The following is a 13,453-nucleotide window of genomic DNA, read 5'->3' as shown; positions in this document are numbered from 1 at the left end:
AGGTGTCTATAAATGGATGGTTGAGCCATTTGGTTATCTTTGTGGACATTAAAGTGAACGCTATAATTCCCAAGTTTATGCTTTTTCTTGCCTTATATTTAGGCAGATTATTTGTCTCTTAGGTCCTCTGGAATCACCTTAATCCTCCATGAGGTCTGAAAGATTATTATTAATAGTTCAGAGCTTTTTTTTTTCTTTTCAGGAGAATTTCATGATTCCCTGCAGTCCTGAACTAATACAATTTCTCTAAATGTTCTCAACTTYTATTGCCAAGTGTAGCTTTTGATTAAAGATTTATTTTTACCCTCATTTTACTGGTGTTAAAATAAGCRCTTATGTTACACAGAAACATGTTTGCAATGCTGTAAATGAAAGTTGAATGGAAGGATCTCACCCTACAACAGAAAGTCCTTTCCTTCAGAGCCCAAACCAGTTCTCCAAATGTAAATTATATGTTAATTACATCAAAGTTGAACTAGCAGTAAGACTCCCTATTTATTGTACACTTTTGTTTAGAGTTGTTTTACAGTCTGAATGCTTGGCCAGAAGTGCTTGTACCTGTCTTTTCCCCAACCATAGCTCTACTCTGGCTGCTGTTAAATTGATGCCAATACAATGTTAAAATATAAATAGATGATTTTTTTTGATCTAAAAAGGAAAGGCAGAAATTATCTGAAACTGTGGATTCTCTCTTGTCACTGGAAGATGCATTCTGTGCTGACTGGTGCCAACCAAGAACTAATACCCTCCCTCTCTCTTCCTAATCTGCCTGAGATACCTAGTATGAATGAAGAAAAAATCATTTGTTCTGTAGAAAGTAGCCTTCTGTACTCAGGAGTGAGGCTTTGACACAGCTTAGGTCCTTGCGCTTAAACATATTTGTTGGTAGGTGATTTATTAAAAGACATGCAAATAGTTTGAAATGCTTTGTGGTCTGGAAAGAAGCATTCTCTAAGGCAGCTGGCTGCAGAAGCACGTGGTAAAGTCTGCCTTCCTTTAGTTAGAGGGGGAAAAAAAGGAACAGGTATTTACTAAGCAAAAGACACTTCATACCTGTCAGCAAAACAGATCACATTGAAGTAGGCATTGTGTAAAAAGCATGAGACCACCTAAGTAGTCACTTTATAGCATATGTAACTATATATGAGGAAGAGCATATGGTGACAGGAGTTCTTAGGACATAACTGAACCAGAAAAAGGAACCAATCTTGTCGTTCACAGTGCAAGGCAACCCTGTAGAATGGAAGGAAAATGGGACCACACACCTGTGTGTTCATACAGCTGAGCTACAGTTTTTAGATCTTCTGTATTTTGTTTCTACTACTGAACCATGGGTAGATTTTAAAAGAAAGAAGCTAGGTCATCTAAGTCCTAATCTCAGAGGCTTATTTAGAAAAGAGTAAAAAATACAAAATGAAGAAATGCATATTTCTGTTTAATTAAGTGCACTTGGGATGGTGAAATTTCCTGTCAGCCTGGATTATTCAGTCATTATAAAGTGTATATGGGCAGCCATCTGTAGATGGTATCTACAACTTTACTGTGGTTGAGTAGCAGAGACACTAAGACGGACAAGGGGAAATTACTACACCACATTCTCTGTGATGTTCAGCCTCTGGTAGATTTAGAATTTACATGTCCATCCGGTGGGAACCAGTCTTAGTGCAATGTTGTTGCCTCTGTATTTTGCAGAGAATCCACTATATCCATGCTTCTGCTTTATCCTAGTTCTACTTTGACCTTGGTATTCAGGACAAGTGAAGAAGAGACTCAATGTGCAGAGTATTTTTTACAAATCTCTACCATTCTTGCTGTGTCTGGATTTGAAGAAAACTGAGGAAAATTAGTGAATTAGTTTGGAGAATTCTTGGACTATGAACTCTATGCTGTATGAACTGCACAGAAATTTCTGGCTTCAGGATCAGCCTTAAATTCTTTGGCAAACAAGTCACATAAATCTGATCATTCTAATGCAAACCACAAATATATTTGACTTTTACACAGAGTCTTTATCCATTCTGACTTGTTGGTGGATGTCATACTTACCCATTTGTTTTGGAAATAAATCTGATTTTGATATTCTTGGCTTTGGAAATGAAGCCTATTTTTTAAAGCAAGGAGGTTCTCTTTTTTTGTTGTTGTTCAAAAAGGAATTTTCAGGGAGGGAAGAGGAGAGTCAGAGTTCTTCAGCACAGTGTTTACAATAACTGTGCTGTGAACTCCAGCACGATTACAATATTCCTTGGAAATGAATACAATTTCATAATTCTGCTGTAAGTTTGATCAGTAGCAATATTGCCATTTGAAGGCTATGATAGGCAAGTTACAGAAAGTTGAAGCTATTAGGCCATAATGATAGAAATGAATGGCAGACCTGGAAATCAAATTGTCTTTGATATGACCTCTGGTCAAGATCTGAGATCTCTATACATTTTGTATACCAAGATAATTGACATAAGTGCTCGATTCCCGGTTAGAGAAAGTATTATATTTCTATCTAGGAATTTAATGGTTTGCTGGGGAGAAAAATAACCGATCAGTAAACTTTATCTTTTCACTGTAGAGTTCCATGGACAACTAACAAATGTTTTCTAAGTAGGCATGTTATATCTTAAAAAAACAAAATCTAGAACAACAAATCCCAGGGACATTTTAGTAAGGAATTGTGCCAATGGAAATCAGGAGAGACAACTGAAAACTTGAAAGCTCGAATGTATGGTATTTCTTTCTTGTAAGATCTTGCTCTTGATCTTCTATTCAGAGTCTTTGGACATATTAGTTACCGTTCCGACTGGGAACTGGTGAAGGTAGACTTCAGACCATCCTTCCCCAGGGAGTGCACTGATGATGACTATGAATCTTGGGATCTCACAAATCTACAGGTATTCACGATCTTATATTAAAAGGCCATCCTATTTCAGGAACTTTCAGATTTATGTAAAATTGTCTGCTATGAAAATGTTTCCTAATAGAACTGGGATGCCACCTCTCTGGCTTTCATCTCCTTAGGCTGGTATGTGCTGRTTTCAGAACAGTTTAAAATGGCCAAACATTTGGTGTTGCCTTTATTAGTGTGAACTGTAGCCTGGGAAAGACTGAAGTGTATTTGGGSGTTTGCCAAAATAATAGGTGGTCCTGCTGGATTATCAAGCATATACCATAAATTAAAAGCTGTAATATGGATTGAAGCAATTTGAACGAGCCATTGTATGTTCTGCCAACTCCCTGACTGAATACTGTACTCATATTGAAATTGCYATAAGTAAGACCCGTTCCAGAAGTAATTTATAATCTCTGTGGACAGTCATGTAGTGGAGTCCAGTTGTTCTGGGCAATACCATTGCTGCAGTAATGCATTAAGCCTGTGCTGATCCTGGCGTTCTGTCCAAATTCAATTTTGAGCAGCTATAGTCTCTTTACAAYGCGTTATTTAAAGAGCCCAATGTGAGTTTTTTACATTAAGCGTGATATCTCATATTTGTTCATAATCATTGTGATTATTATGTTTACAATTCTTCCAGTACATTTGTTCTCTCTCTCTGCAGGTTTCTTTTTTTTGCATGCTGTTCAGTATTATTCCAGCTCCCAAACTCTCATTTGCTAGTTCTCATGCCTAATTTTATGCTTTCCATTTGGGAGTGAATTGTATTCACTAAGAATGTTATGCAGATCAGAACCTAAACARTAAAAGTATTTTGGGATACTGACACTGAAGTGTCTTTCAGAAATTAGAAACTACTAAAATGACTTTGATAGARTCCTTGCAGCTGCTCAGTTACCAGTAGAGAGTTAGGTTCAATCTGAACTGTGTCTGCACCCATCTTCCTGGTATTTCCTCTTGACTAGCTACCCAACTCATGGTGATTTAGATAGAACTTCAGCCATCTGAAGCAAATCCTGTGYATTTAAACAGCCAGTTATACAGTTGGGCCTGGGTTGTGCACACATGAAACAGAGGTTTAATTGCACTTGAATTTCCATGMACGTCTTTGGATATTTCTCTGATAAATATTTCCCCAAGAAATAATTTAATGGATGGGAATATTCTGCAACTCTGCCATGTTCTAATTAGCAGACAGGAGTGGATGTGAGAGCTTATAGGCAAGTTCAGCTTAGAGACTGAGTGAGGAGGTGAGGAAAGGGAGAGGGCTGAAGCACATGTGCTTCACTCAGTCAAAAGAAGAATGTATGCCATGGGTCACAAGGGAAATTCTGACAGTCGTGTGAATAGCAGACTTATCTGAGAGAATTCTGAAATTATATTTTTCCTGCTTTGATATGTCTAYTTTCCTTAAGCTCTTTCAAGATTCAAATTCAATGATCTCATTCTTAGTGTTGTCTGTCATAGGCAACTGGCTAGAGATTACTCTGTATCGATGATTAACTAGAGATGCGATAAAAGTTTATAGTCTTGGCAGCAAAACCAACCTTTCTCATGACAACATAAGAACGTGTCTGTGTGGTGTAGGGAATGGCGTGCAATAAATCCAGTGCTTTGATGTTCAGGGTGATCGTTGCATCATGGGTCAACAAAGGAGCTTTCGGAAGAGGAAGATTTCATCATGGTGCATTAAAGGGAGGAGTTTCACATCGGCTCTCACATCCAAAGTTTGTGAATGTGTGAATTCTGACTTTTTATGGTGAGTCTGTCTGYGCACTTTTAGATTTATCAGTAGTAAAATGTTTCTTTGAGGTGTTTGTGGTTCTGTCCTTTTGCCTTTCACTCTGCACAAAACAACCTACAAACAACCAAGAAACAGTGCAGTCGAATATGGAGCTGTATTTGTATTTGCTTTTCTCAAAAACATTGCATTTATTTTTTTTCCACCTAACTGAACAAGTCTTCATGCTTTTCTGTATTCATTAAGAATTGAAAAATGACCACTGGGTTAGATTTACAGAACAAACAAACTCTTTCTATTTGCAAATGGAGCAAAAGAAGATGTGTGTTAGTTTGTGTGGCAAGGGAAACCTTTTAAAAATCTAAGCTACCAAGACAGTTAATTTTGCAGAACTCAGAAAGTAATTACAGCCAGTTTGCCTGCAGATGTACACAGCTCCCATTGAAATTACCCTTAGAAAGTAACTGGCTTCATCATTGTATGTTTATCTGGTAGCAGATAATTTTACAAAAACTCCCTTATTCTTAAAGAAGTAGCCTCATCCACACCAAATTAGATTTGCTAATAAAGCATAGAGAGTAACACACTCAGTCTTGATTTTTTTTCAGTGATTATGGGTTTGAGCGTTCTGCAGCTCTGAAGCCAGACTCTAGTAAATGCTTTGCTGACTTTTGGTTTAACCCAGAAGCACCTCCTGAAGACTGTGTGCTGGGGCAGGCATATACAAGCAGCACTGGGTAAGTTGATTTTATGTTCCATCTTCCAGAGATTTCTAGAGTGGAGGCAAACATTCCAAACAAAAATCACAAAGTGGTTTTAAGAAATTTAAGTAAGGCAGCTGTAAAAATTAGTAAATATGGTAAGCTGATCAGAGTGCAATTTAGATCGTGTGCATAAGTAATGAAAGATAGAAATATTACTTTGCATATTCACAGAAGCTCAAAAACTAACCCATTTGAAAAGATGGARAATGTTCTTCTTCCCAGTAGATTTCAGATAGTGGTGACCATTCAAAGCCTTTTATTTAAATATCWTGCTTTTATTCAGACCAATTTCCAATATGAATTCAATGAATGAGAGTAAGGAATAAGTAACATCCAAGAGAGCTTCCAACTGTCTCTCACTTCCATAGGGAGGAAAAAAAAGCCTATAAAGAAAAGATTCAAAGATTCTTTCCCTAACCACATGGGACACTCGGAATCAAAGGAAAGCTTTAGAGAACCATGAACAATAGCGCATAGAATATATACTACAGCGTAGTCTGACATCAGCGCTGAGAATAACTTGCAGCTGGCATCTATTCTGGCGTATCGTAACTTCATCTCTGTCGGTTCTGGAGATGAGAATCAAAGGATGAAATGTCAAATCTGGCAATAGAACTATGGTCTCTGTGTATTTTTGCCTTACAAAAGAAAATGATACCTTTTTCATTGTGACTGACAGCTGTGATTTACAAAGTATGAATTCAGAAAAATAAAATCTGGCTCAGATTTCAAAAGAATGCTTAAAAATAAGTTACCTGAGTGAAGCGATCTGTAAACACTTCCAAGTGTTTCTTTATTAGCTTTTGAAAAATGTGAGAGTTTTGCTCTTTTAGACAGTTATATAAAATAAATGCTTTACGTATTTTAAGAAATGCATAGATTTGAGAGTAGCATTTAAGTAATTAGTCCTGGGGAAATGCAGAAGTTGCTTGGTCTGATTTTCTTTCCTGATCCTTAGGATTTGAGCAACCACGTTTAATGCACAGGTAGAATAGGATAAGCTTAAGGTCCAAGTCGTCAAAATCCAGGAGCCAAGACCTCTCAGTGTAGTACAGAGTGTTCAAAGATAAAGGGTATGACAGAGGATGGTGGAACACCTAGTTCCTGGTGGTCTGATCAGGCATTTTTTTAAATTGGAAAGGACTGACCCTTCCAACGCATGGAAGGGAAATCCTCATCCTGCTCCATGCCCYCTTTCTTCAACAGATTTGCCTTAGTAGAGACCATCAGTCCATCATAAAGTTTTTGCATTGTGAGATGTTCTCAGTTGTCCGCAGTCTTGTCTGTTGATGAACCAAGGTGTTATTCGTGTCACACCAGTAGTCAGTGCCTCTGAAAACCTTCTTCTGCTCACCTCCAATTCACTGTGCTCACTGCTTACTGTTTTTGCAGGTACAGGAAAGTTGTTTCTAATGTGTGTGAAGGTGGTGTAGACCTGCAGCAGAACTTAGCACAGCATATGTGTCCATTGATTGCTCCSAAAGGACTCCAGATCAGCATCAGAGGAGAAAGCCTGGCTGTTAAGCCTGGGGAAGACATCACCTTCATTGTCAGACAAGAGCAGGTAGTAATGAAGGTTCTGTGAAAGTTTCCTCACTGTGTTTAGGGTTCATTGCAGATTCCAGTTTCTCTTCTCTATGCTTTGCTGATATATGGGATTAATTAGTGCTGGAGAGAAAGACGAATGAGTCTCTAAGTATTAAAACTTTTATTCTGTTCTGATGATCCAGTGAACTCAGTGAAGCCTGGAGTTCTGTCCACAAGACAGGATTTGTGCCCTCTGTTGTATGTCCAGTCATTGTTCCCTCGAGACATTAGCTTCTTGCAAAGTCCCCAGTTCAAAGAAACTAAAGTGCCAAAACACAGTTCAAATAAGCTGAAATGCCAAAGTCGTCTTGTGACAAAAATTTCAGCAGTTATATCAGAGAAGATATGTACATCATCTTGTGATTTCAGTGCTTTTTAAAAATCTGCCTTTCCAAAAGGAATCGAACAAAACCTTACAGAAAGTAAATGAACAATTAACACAGCATAAGAATGTGTGTAATGCCTTATGCTGTATAGCCAAAGACGTATATATTTTTTTCTGTTTATTGAAAGAGACAACACCCTAAAGCCCTGACCAAAAGGCAGTATGCAACTTTTGGATAGTTGCCTGCCCTGGTAGTGCTTAGTTGTTAGATATGAGGTTCTAACTGTGGCGCTCAGGCAATAGGCGTGTTGTACAGCCTGGCTGACCCCACTGATTTGCAAGAGCTTGAAGTAACTTCACACATTTTGGCAAGCCCGTGTGATATATATGAGGGACTTGGGATTTATTTCTGTAATAAAATCAATAAAATAGGGGTATGTGCAGAACACAGTACTAACACAGTACTAACACTAACACATTAACACGTAGCGCATTCTAGGTCCAAGTGCTTGCAGTGCACTGACAATTGCACGGCAAGCAACACTTACTTCTCTTTTCTTAATTRGTTTTGGCATTTTTGCTATAAGTGTAGAGCATTTGAGTGTAATTTGTAATTAATGATTTTGATTGTCAGCTAGACCTTTTTTCCCTATTGCATAGATTGTGAAGTTTTCATGAATTTCTGTGGCAATATATAAAACATTTTTAACTATTTTAAAAAATCTTCAAAAAACTGGGGTCTAAAAGGGAATCCCATGCTTGCTTTTCTGGTCRTATCTTTGCTCAGTACATAGGACTGGATAAAGATTTGCAAGAAATGTAAGTTTGCTGCCCTCTATGGCTAAGAATCAATATTATACTCAAATGTGCTGAACGTAAGATTTAATATATATAGCAATCTCGTGAGGATTCATAACAAGTAGGGAGTTTAAGAAGCAGGTCCRCTAAGATTAAACTGACACATGCTGCTATATCTCTCCAAAGACCAGTATTAAATTACGAGTTTATTTGAGTGCTTGGTACTAGGTGCAGAAATGCCAGGCGTGAAGGAGTAAAGAAAACAGGTGTCCATTCCTTTTGGGCTCTTTTTTGTGAATGTGACTTCAGAAATAATATTTTTTTTTTTTTCCATATAGCTGGAGCTAGGAATAGCTGSAGGTATAAATAACAAATGAAAACAACTATTTTCAGTGAGATTGATGGGAAATTCCAGTAGTGTTAGATTTAGCTACATTTTTCCTATGTGAGTCTTTYATTATCTGTCCATTACCATCTTTCTTCTCAGACCAGGGAGACTGGTTCAAAAAAGTTTTGAGCACTGAGCTCTCATCTTTACATTAGGAAAGAAGTTGGAACAAAACATAAAGAGAAACTTGCACCTACTGGCTCTCCATACTGTTCATATTGTTCCTCTGTCACTTGGAGAAAATATGTGTGTTCTTATTGGCATAAGAACAATTTGTAAGCTAACGTCATCTAAAGAGACTGTGCTTACAGTCATATTGTTGGGAAAAAGATATCTCTTAACGAGTAATATATATTTCTACTAATAATATATTGYCTAATGTGCCTCAATTCTACCTATCTGTTGTCATAAGAAAGACGATATTTGCGGAAAAAAAAATCTCACAGTGAAGGCCCTTTCAAAAGTCCTTTGTGTTAAAATATGRGGTTCAGATATTTGATACTTTCACAGGTTTCCTATTATGAGTATTCTCCTAAATTACAAGCATTCTTTCATATGGAAGAAAATCAATGAAACTGCAAAATAATAAAAGGAGAAGAAAAACTCCAAAAAAGTATTCCTCCCTTGTGTGAGAGACGGGTTTGAAAGTTGCAGGCTTTATTGCCTACTTTGATTTTACATCAGTGCTGCCTGTGGGGATGAAGTTCTGATCTAAACCTATTTCAGAGAGCGGCTCATGTGGAAGTGAAGTGGTTTCTGAATACTTTGATGGGTTGCAATSTTTCTCTAGTCTGATTGCCATGCAGGGCACCTGGCAAGAGCAGGGRTATGTAAGTTCTTCTCCTGGAGGCCATGAGGATTGTCAAACCAACACTGTTTTTACAATATTAGAGGATTTTCTACAAAGTCTGGCCCCACAACCTGTTTCAGTTGCACAACTGTGATAACARTGTACAGTGGCAAAAAGAGCAGGAACATATTACAGACAGCAGAGGAAGAAGCAAGTGCTGCTGCTGGAGCCGTGGTTTAAGAAAACATTGCTTTTGAGAGCTAAAATGAATTTTCTTTTGTCTCCATAGACATAGTCAGTCCACATGGCACAAGCCTGACTTTATACTGTGCTAATCTRTAGCAGCCCCACTGTAAGAATATGAGTGATGGTGCCTCTGATGGCAATATCAGTAGCTTTTTAGGTCTGACTTTTGGAAGAGAGTGTCATTTAAAGGTACAATAAATTATAAAGTACCTGACATGCTTGGAGAATAGAACTTGGTTGGATTTTTAAATTCTTTTCCAAACTCAGATCTGTTCTCTGCTTTGTTAAGCATATAGCTAATTTCGTAATAGAACATATTAGTTCTAAACGTGCTAGTAGCTCCATATAATGCACTGCAAGCGTACTACGCTGGGTCCTAAAGGCCATAGAGTGGACGTGCAGAGGCTGTAATTACAAGGTCCCGGGAAGATGATCTAAACCAATTAATTGTACTTTATGTTTTCATGGGTTAGAAGTTCAGAGTTGGTCAATTAACAGAGGCCACTGATGAGTGATAATTTGCTAAACACCAATACTGAGTTGTTTGCAATCGTGTGAGCATAACCCTAGGATTTGGGGTTGCTTTGCACTGTTGTGCTAGTTAATGCCCAGACACGTGAGGCAAAGGTGATTTCTGTGTTGTGGAATTCCTACAGCCTTGTTAGTAGTCTTTTTTTTTTTTTTTATTTAGGACAATGCCTTGCTGAGGATGATGAATTTTGTCCCTATTAATGGGAATTACATCTGTTGCTCTAAAATCTTTGTAATGGATTTCATGATTTTACTGCAACTATTGCAATTGAGTTAAAACATCTGGCTGGTGCTAGAAATACTGCTGTAATTCAAGAAATGATGGTAATGTATACGGTATATTTAAGTTCTGGTCATTTAAAACATTGTTATTATATTCTCCTTTTAGGGTGATACATTGAATACCAAATACCAGGTAGATCTTGGAGATGGATTTAAGGCAATATATGTGAATCTCACAATGACTGGAGAACCAATTCGTCACCGTTACGAGAACCCCGGGATTTATCGTGTCTCAGTTAAGGCTGAGAATGTTGCTGGGCATGATGAGGCTGTGATGTTTGTCCAAGTTAATTGTAAGTCAACTCTTTAGTTTCCTTGATGTTATAGTTTCATAAAAAACATGATGATTATGAGGCAAAAAAAATTACTAGTCACAATTAATACATTTTTTTTCCATAATCTCATACAGTCACCCACTGCTGCATGTTATTAATGCAGAGGCTTGTGAACCTAAATATATGATGAGATCAGAGTTAGTTTTCTTCAGATTTGGGAGAGTGGTCTGTTTGTCTTTGAACAGCTTTAAGCAGGACACAWGAGTCAGTTCAAATCCCATGGTTGACACTTGTCCCTACTGAAGACCCCATTGACAATCCTAGCAGCTAAAACATAGCGCTTCAGGCTACGTGCAGTGTGTGAAGCAAGTGAGCAGATACTGAAAAATGTTTCTGCTCACACTTTTGAATGATTTTCTTGCATGCTCTTGCATGATTTTCTAAAAGTATGTATTGGTGGAAGAATCCAAATCATAGCATTTCCAAAACTCAAGTTCCTTATTAAAGTACTTGAATCTAGTTTTAGATTGTAAGCTTTATTCTCACCAAGTATTGATGTGTGGTTTGAATTTAGCTGCATGTTGGCAGGCAGTATTACTCTACAAAGAACTCGACCCTTCTTAATTAAGATCCAAATAAAAACCACCAAATGAATTTAAAAGGACTGCACAACACTGAAAATGTCATGCATCATCAAAAGCTTAATGAACCCCAGTCATCTCATAGTTGAAATTAAAATGGAAACTCTAGTTCATACTCGGTTTTCCTCTTCCTTCAAGATGCAAGGCATTTCTGGCTTTGCCTTTTTCAGATTTGTCAAAAACTCAGAAAGAAGTAATATCAAAAGAAAAGATACTCAGCCTGTGTTCTTCAAGTGACCGTTTCCCACTGTTGTAAGTGGTATCTTCTATCAGTAATCTCCAAACAAGAAAAAATGCAGAAACCACATACAAGGCTGTGCATAAATCTGTGTGTTTTATGCTAGCCTATCTGGTAACTGCTGGTATTTCTATATTTTACTGTCCCTGAATCCAAAGTTTTTCTGGTTTTGCCTTGATTAACCAAGTGGAGACSAATCCATTAATGTTAATGGCAAAACTGAAAGGATCCAAAGCTGTCTGGCTCACTTGCTTTACCTTTTTCTTGTTTGTTGTATTGTGCTTTCTTTTTTAAATCTAGTAATACCATTTTATAGCTCCAGAACTGGAGAATTTACTTAAGACTTTTCTTTTACTTGTTAGGAGCTTCTAGGTGCTGAGAGGGAAATTAAGCACAGAAGTAGATGGTCGATCTGTACAAGCAGTGAACAGCAAAAACTCTGTGTGACATTCTCCAGGGACAATTTCCTCTTAGTGTTCAGAGAATGGCAAGCAGTAACAAGCCCTGATGGAAAGCTGAACAATTGCTTTCTCAAAATGTGCTTCTGATTTGGCCTACATCTGGATAAACAGTAAAAATAAAAGACGCCAATTGTGCTTTATTCAGTGGATTTACAAATTGCAGAGCCTGGGGTAGTTTTGAAGCAAGAATAAAATGACCAAGTGCTTAAAGGGCTGTGGAGCTGAAATATCCAGACAGGATGGACTACCAAAAGCGGATCTTTTGGTTAATTTCTGAGCACGTCTTGAACTTGCCCGTGGATATTACATATGATATAGATTATACCCTGCCTGACTGAATAGATGTTTGGTATCTGATTTATACAGCTATATTTTCTAAATAAATCACAATATTGGAGGAAATTAACTGTCACTAATTAAGCTGATGTTTCAACATTCCAGAGAAGCCTTGTTTCTCCTTTTTCTTTTTCCTCTGTGGAATATCYTGAAAGCAAAATTGTCCGTAAATTTTTAAGTTTTCACTCTTTCCAAACATTTTATGAGGGACGAATGATGAAGGTGTTGTTTTTGGCTCCTGTCAAGTTCTATCAGCATAGAATATACTATTATTGAAGAACAATTAAATAAGCATTATATTGTGATCCAAATTCCAGTTCCTGATTCAGGGCACAAAGTCTACAGCACAAGATCTAAAACTTGGTAATAAACTGTAAGAGAAACTAGAGCAAGCTTGATCGTATGAGCAGATAATCCAGAGTATTTTTCTTTAAAGGAAGAATGACTAGGCATACATTTTTGTGTCTGTGTGTGTGATTGAAACCATGATCCCTGCAGTGTGGGAKTGTGAAAGGCTGAGGTTGTAGAAACTGATATAGAGAATCAGGAAGCTTTGAGAAAATGTACTGAAATTATAGCTTGGTAAAACAGAAATCACATAAATCAATTTCATTCCTAAATGTATATCCAAGGCTGCTATCATAATTTTTATACAAAGAAGCCATTATGGAATTGTCTAACTGAGACAAATGGAAGGAGTCACAATAATTATTATTATATCTTTAATGAATAGGAATGGCAAACTGCAAAATCAGTCATGATTCAGATTTCTTCTCGGCTTCTTGTGTTATCAGAAAGAAAGAAAMCTTATTATGAAGAATAGCAGATCTGATGAAATTCCTGCAGTTTCCAAATTTTCCACAAGACACCAGCCATTGCTGGTATTGTAAGTGTTCTAAGAGAGTGTTTTGATTCAATTTCATAAAGAAGGCATGAYGAAATCAGTTGCTTAACCACACACTATTTCTTGAATTCACTTACATGTAAACAGAGAAAAAGCAGAATAAAAATAGTATTTTATGTTCCAGTGAAGCTGCAGACAGTTTGGTTGAAGTGGAAAAAAAGGGGGTCAGATATAGAATTGAGGCTACCTGTTCTCAGATGTTTAATCTCCTAGTCAGAATGAATGGACAATAATTTCGTTAATGAAAGAGAGTAAGATAAAGGCC

At 37.3% G+C, this 13,453-nt stretch overlaps 1 protein-coding gene across 1 annotated transcript in view; it reads left to right on the top strand.

Moving 5' to 3' along the window:
- Positions 1–13,453, top strand: part of SORCS2 (sortilin related VPS10 domain containing receptor 2) — a 383,600-nt gene that overhangs the window by 345,215 nt on the left and 24,932 nt on the right. Inside the window, exons 15-19 of the mRNA XM_026034091.1 lie at positions 2,762–2,882; positions 4,507–4,640; positions 5,231–5,359; positions 6,779–6,950; positions 10,440–10,626. Coding sequence (XP_025889876.1) covers positions 2,762–2,882; positions 4,507–4,640; positions 5,231–5,359; positions 6,779–6,950; positions 10,440–10,626 — 743 coding nt within the window. The remainder of the gene's footprint in view (positions 1–2,761; positions 2,883–4,506; positions 4,641–5,230; positions 5,360–6,778; positions 6,951–10,439; positions 10,627–13,453) is intronic.

The sequence above is a fragment of the Nothoprocta perdicaria genome, unplaced genomic scaffold (assembly GCF_003342845.1).
Source record: "Nothoprocta perdicaria isolate Ctin4 unplaced genomic scaffold, notPer1 scaffold_14, whole genome shotgun sequence".
Lineage (NCBI taxonomy): Eukaryota > Metazoa > Chordata > Aves > Tinamiformes > Tinamidae > Nothoprocta > Nothoprocta perdicaria.
This window is presented reverse-complemented; position numbering and strand designations above follow the sequence as displayed.